This window comes from Propithecus coquereli, unplaced genomic scaffold (assembly GCF_000956105.1).
Source record: "Propithecus coquereli isolate 6110/MARCELLA unplaced genomic scaffold, Pcoq_1.0 Scaffold31, whole genome shotgun sequence".
NCBI lineage: Eukaryota > Metazoa > Chordata > Mammalia > Primates > Indriidae > Propithecus > Propithecus coquereli.
In genome coordinates, this window is record NW_012148730.1 from 4660765 (window position 1) to 4666764 (window position 6000).

At 35.1% G+C, this 6000-nt stretch overlaps 1 protein-coding gene across 1 annotated transcript in view; it reads right to left on the bottom strand.

Moving 5' to 3' along the window:
* Positions 1–6000, bottom strand: part of DIAPH2 (diaphanous-related formin 2) — a 914924-nt gene that overhangs the window by 151924 nt on the left and 757000 nt on the right. Inside the window, exon 25 of the mRNA XM_012650030.1 lies at positions 3774–3795. Within this exon, the coding sequence (XP_012505484.1) occupies positions 3774–3795 (22 nt within the window). The remainder of the gene's footprint in view (positions 1–3773; positions 3796–6000) is intronic.

Genomic DNA, 6000 nt, shown 5'->3' on the forward strand with positions numbered 1-6000 from the left:
AAGTACAAGCAGGAAAGAACAACAGCACAAGTGAATTTTATGTATCCTTATAAAAATGAAAATTATAAAGACTTTGTATAAAAATAAACATGTGTAAACAAGTGACAAGAAAAGAATACAAAACAGTATGTATTTATGGTTTACATAAATAATATGCAAACATAAAAATCGTATAATATACATGGATAGTTTTATTAAAATTCTTTAATGCTATTATATTGTGATTAGACTAAAAGATGGAAAACACAAATATGACATAGAGAGGAATTAAAAAGAAATCCCTTTGCTTAATTTAGTTGCTGCCACCTGACAACACTTATCAAAATATTATTATGCTAGATCAGTGTTTCCTAGTCTTTTTTCATTATTATTCTCCTCCCCACCCTTGGAGCCTTTTAGACATTTTTTTCCTAATGTCCCCCCCACTGTTAAAATTTAACGCCATAGATATATGTTATATCTGTTTATGTACTGTGGCCCTTTAGAGGGCTACAAACCATTGCAATGTCTAAGGTTTTTCTCCACCCACCTTCCCAGGAACCAATATTCATCCCTTTTGGGGTGATATTATTCCTGCTGAGAATGCATGTGCTAGACAGTGGTGCTAAAAAAAAAAAAAAATCCTTTGTAAACAGCAGTGATGTATTAAAGGAAAAAAATGTAGGCTTCAGTCCCCTATTACTTTTTCATTTGCTCCATGATAAATTTCAAAGGAGCTGAGTGTTTTCCATGAAATGTCTAACCTTACTGAATCAAGAAGGTTTTACGAATATAATCATAGGATGGATTTATATTTCAGTTAGTCTTCCTAAAACAAAATGGAAGCCAACAAGATCATTTGAAAGAAGTTATCCTTCATTTTGAATGAATTTCAGTGAAATTTGGTAAGTGATTGAACTTGAGGTTGACAGTTCACTTAGAATTTCCAAGTTCATAGAATCATTAATTCTTACTTAGATGTGATTAGTAGTGAGTAGATTTTATTTTTCGTCTGAGTTCAAACTCAAGAAAAAAAATATTTTAAGTGTTTTGTTTTCATTGAAAAAGAAATTTATTCAACATATGTACAAAAAATGTCGATTTTTATTTTTACAACTTACAATACCTATTTTACTGAGTGAAAGAATATCAAGAGGAAATTTGGTAATGCTTTTTAGCCGCTAAAATGACAATATACAGGCATGTCTTAGAGGTAACAATTCAGAGGCAACTTTCTAATCAGCCTGAAATTAGTTACAGACAATTCTAAGGACCTAGGTAGGCTGCGTGCAGTCTATGGGCTCTGTATGAGCTGCTTATCAGATAAAACAAAAGGCACAAGTAGTACCATCTTTTTCATGTTTCCCACAATATTTGTCATTTAGTGGATGCTGAATGCCTGCTGATCTCAATTTTCAGTATCAACATTTACCTGTGCTGTGTTGACTTGATTTCCCCAAAAGAATCCGGAGATGCTACAGATTAAAATTAGCACTAGGTAAATTAATTATTTCTGCTACACCTTTGTGCAAGCCTATTCCCCATTGGCTAGCACCTACTTGAGACAATTCTCTATTTCACATTTCTGTACATTTTATGAGCAGAGGCACTGATGGCCTTTGTTCTGGATTATCTTTTCAAGGATGTTTTTATAGTGAATAGTCTTGGAAGACAGTGTCTCCCTCCAGAGAAGAGGGCAGGTTTGTTTGCTTTGAAGACAGATCATAGCTTCCTACAGGGCAAATGTCAGGGGGGTTTGTTTTCAGTCCATTATAAAAGATTTGGGTTCCCTAAGCATGGGATTCCTCAGCAGTTGACACAAACACTCTATGAGTGCAGCATCCACCTGGTTCTGCCTTCGCATCACCCTTTTGGAGTTGGAGGGCAAGGGAAGACAATGTGTTCTGTGTCTTTGACCTAGGAGTCTTGTGTCTTCTGCCAGCATCCCTGAAACTGTGGCAGGCTAGCTTGTTAGCATGCAAGTAGGGTAAAATCTCTGACCCTTCACAGTTTTTAAAACTACTCTGTGCTCTCCTTCCTTTTTATCAAACACTATTAATTAGAATAATCCTTATTCCTCTAGGAACTTAAGCACCTAGTACCTTGGACTCTCCCATTCCCTAAGACCCCATTCCAGTTCATTACACCTTGAAAATTGCCAAACTAAAGCCAATACTATAAAAATCATTTCCCAAAAATCTTAACGACCTGGGCATAATGGCTTTAATTCACTGTTACAGCCTCCTTGAATTCTCAATTGCATAATTAAAGCTTTCTGCAAAAGTTGAGCTGCTCAAAGTTGAAAAAAGTTGCTGTGAACCAATCAGTGTTAAGTGACCCAAAGGAAGCAGCAAAGGCTTCTTGTTGAAGGTAAGACTCTTCCATGTGAGATAATACCTCACATTAAATAATAATACCTCGTATTAAATAATTTTTAAAAATAAAACTATGCTCTCTGTGGGTTCAAGGAGTTGGGGAAGACTTTATGGAAGGAATAGGGCTTAAATTAAGCCTCTGAAAACATTACATTTCTATAGCACTTTAGGCATTATAATTCCATTTAAATGACACAGAAACGGATCAAAAAAACTAGACCATATGACTGATTCGAAGATATTAAAACCTGGATTTCTTAACTCCTAGTGCACACGTATGTGTGTGCTTTGTGTGTATGTGTATAAATTTACAAATAATGAAATGCACAGATATTAAGTATACAGTTTGAAGAGTTTTAAAAAATATATACACCCATGTAAATACCAGCACAATCAAGATATTGAACATTTCCATCACTTCAGAAAGTTCCTTCTGGCCTCCACCACTCAGAGGCAACCTGTCTGATTTCTATCATCACATATTAGTTTTATCTATTCATAGCATATAATTATAACGGGGTAGGTAAAAAGAGTCAAGGTTTGTTTTGAATCATTGTAGCCATCTGAAATAAAATATGCACGGTGTGCATGATAAACCATGAGAAGAGAAACAGAGTTGAAAGATAGAGGAGTTAGAGTTGGATAGGTAAGATCAGAGCAAAGTTCTAAAGAAGCTTGGATGTCAAAGTAATTAGTATGAACAGCTTCAATGGACTCTAAAAAACTGCCAGTAGATCTTCAGCGGGACAGTGACGTGATGAAGGTGGCATTTAAGATCAGCCTCACAGTAGTATGCAAAATGGACCATAGTGGGAGAGAAATCAACTGTACAAAGAACAGAATTTAGTTCACAGTGACAAATATTATTTTTGTGCATATAACCCTGACCAAAGTAGGATGGTCAATTTTGGCATTATTGGTAAAAGAATAAATAGGAAAATAAAATTGGCTTTGTGAGCAAGGTCATCAGCAGTAGTAAATGGAAGTTGACAGCATAAGAAGGCAGTGACAAGTGGAGTGCAAGGAAAATCAGTGTTAGATTCAATCTTTTTCACACTATCATGGTTCAGATTAAGAACATCCTGCAAGACGTACAGATTTGTAGATGACACAAAATTAGAAGACTGCTCACTTAGTAAAGAAAAGGAAAACAAAATTCCTTCTCCGAGATCTAAAAAAAAACCCCAAAATAACAACAAAAAAATACAAAGACCCAGGCCTGACAAATAACTCTTATAATTTAACATGGAACAATAGGAGATAAGACTAAGTAAAAGGCTACCACGATATAGTGAAAATAACACATTGTGCTGAAAGACCTTAATATCTTTCAGTAATAGTGTAAATGAATCAGAAATAAGAGAAATCAAACTATTTGGCAAAGCCCATATCAACAGACATGATAAAAGCCTGAGCAACTTGTATTGCAGTCCACGAGCACCTAGAAAGCCTCTACCTGATAGAAGATTTTTGTTAGTTTGCAGTTTAATTGCAAGTGAATGAAGAATGGAGTTAACGGTGACCTGGAAAATCAACAGATGGTAACTAAGATAATAGTCTGTGAAGTTATTTATGGCCAGAAAAGTATTCAAGAAAATCAAGATATTATTCCAAAGAGATTAAAAGAGGGCATAAATAGAAAGTATAAAGTTCTAAGGAAAATAATGAAGGCAGATGCTCCTATTGAAAAGAAAATTTTCAAGAGGGAAAAGAGGACACAGGAGCTTAGAAGAAATTACCAGAAACCACAGGATGAACTAAGGGCAACGTAGTAATTACATTATGCATTAGTTGAAAATTTGTAAAACAAAACAGGAAAACATTACATTCCCAGGTTGAGGTCTTTCACAGTGGTATGCACCAAAACTCAAAATTAATCTCAGAGCAATTAAAGTTAAAACTATAGGGGAAAATGTCAGTTAGAGAGTTCATTCATTCTGTTATCTCATCTTTTTGCCAAAACAGGTAATTAACAGTTTCCTACAGTGAGGTAAATCATCAAATACCAGATAAACTTCACAGTGAATACTACTCTTCCTAAATAATTTTAATTTAAAATTAATGTTTTAGGTATATTTTATCGTGGAATAAATACTGTATTAGGGGTCACAGGATAAGTGGATATTCAACCCCAAAGTGAGGAATGATAAAAGATGAGGTGATTTCTCTCCAAATATCTACATGAGAGGTGTTACCTAAAAGTTTGCCAGGGGAAATGAATTGGTAAGTTAACTTTCCTCAGGGAAAATCTGTACTGTATCTTAAAGAGAAGCATGTTAACACGAATGAATTTCTAATGGTAGAGTTTCACTGAAGGAACTTTTCAGCAAAAGGCACCTTTTTGGCAGTTTGCCTAAGGTAAGAGAGCTTGATAGTAAATGGTAGTTAAAAATAATGTTTATGCTTATTCATTTTTTCCTAGTTACCTATATGCTAGAAGATCAGGAGAAGAAAATTACACATTCTATAAATAAAGAAACACCCAATAAACCTGATTGTTAATGCTTACCAGAAAAACCACTGTTGATGCCTCTGGTAAAATATCTCACATTCAATATTTTAAATAATTAATATTTCAAAGAGACCTTTGAAATACTCTGTGTGTCTTATCATAATCAATCATTTACTAAGGGCGTTCGCTTGTGAAGGGAAAAGTAAGCAAAAACAAACTTAGAAAAAGAACAAATCTAACTCAATTCAAAACCTATCTACCAAAGTAAATCTGAGTTTATCTTCTGAAAAGATAAAACAAAGATGTTTTTGGAGGTAGGAATATTAATAATATCTACCATTCATTGAAAGATTATTTGTCAGGCACTGTTCTAAGGGATTTATATTGAACCCCACACCAGCCTATTTTCTTTTCCAGGTAAAGAAACAGAAGCAAATTTAGGTGAATTAACCTGTTCAAGGTCACATAGTTGGGAAGTGATAGAACCAGCATTAGAACCCAGGGATGTCTTGAATAGGGATGCCAAGCTACAGCCCTTGTGGTAAAAATCCAGCCTACTACCTGTTTTTGTATAGCCCACGTGCTAAGGATGATTTTCACATTTTAAATGGTTTTTAACAAATAAAAAGAAGAATATTTTGTGCTACATAACAATTTAACAAAATTCAAATTTCAGTCCCTAAGTTTTATGGGAACACAGCCAAGCTCATTCATTATGTATTTTCCATGGTTGCTTTCATGCTACAATGGCATAGTTAAGTTGTTGTGACAGAGACCTTATGGCCTGTAAAGCCTAAAATATTTACTATTTATTTGGCCCTTTACAGAAAAAGTTTGCCCACCCTTGCTCTAGAGTATACACTGTCAACATCAAAACCACTCTAGTAGCCAGGTGCAGTGGTGCACACTTGTAGTCCCAAATACTCGGAAGCCGAAGGAAAAGAACCCCTGAACCCAAGAAGTTGAAGCCAAACCGGGCAAAAAAACAAAAACCCAATTCCCAAAAAAAAAAAAAAAAAACGGTACAGACATTTGTGGATCTTACAATCTGCTTCTGAGGTGCCAAAGGACCTCGGCAAGGGCCGGCCATATCAGTAAAACAAGATTAATCCAGTCCAAACTCTGCCTTGTGGCCCTGAGAAAGTCACACAAGTGCTCTTGCTCTATCTTGGTATACTAAAGGATTAGATTGGA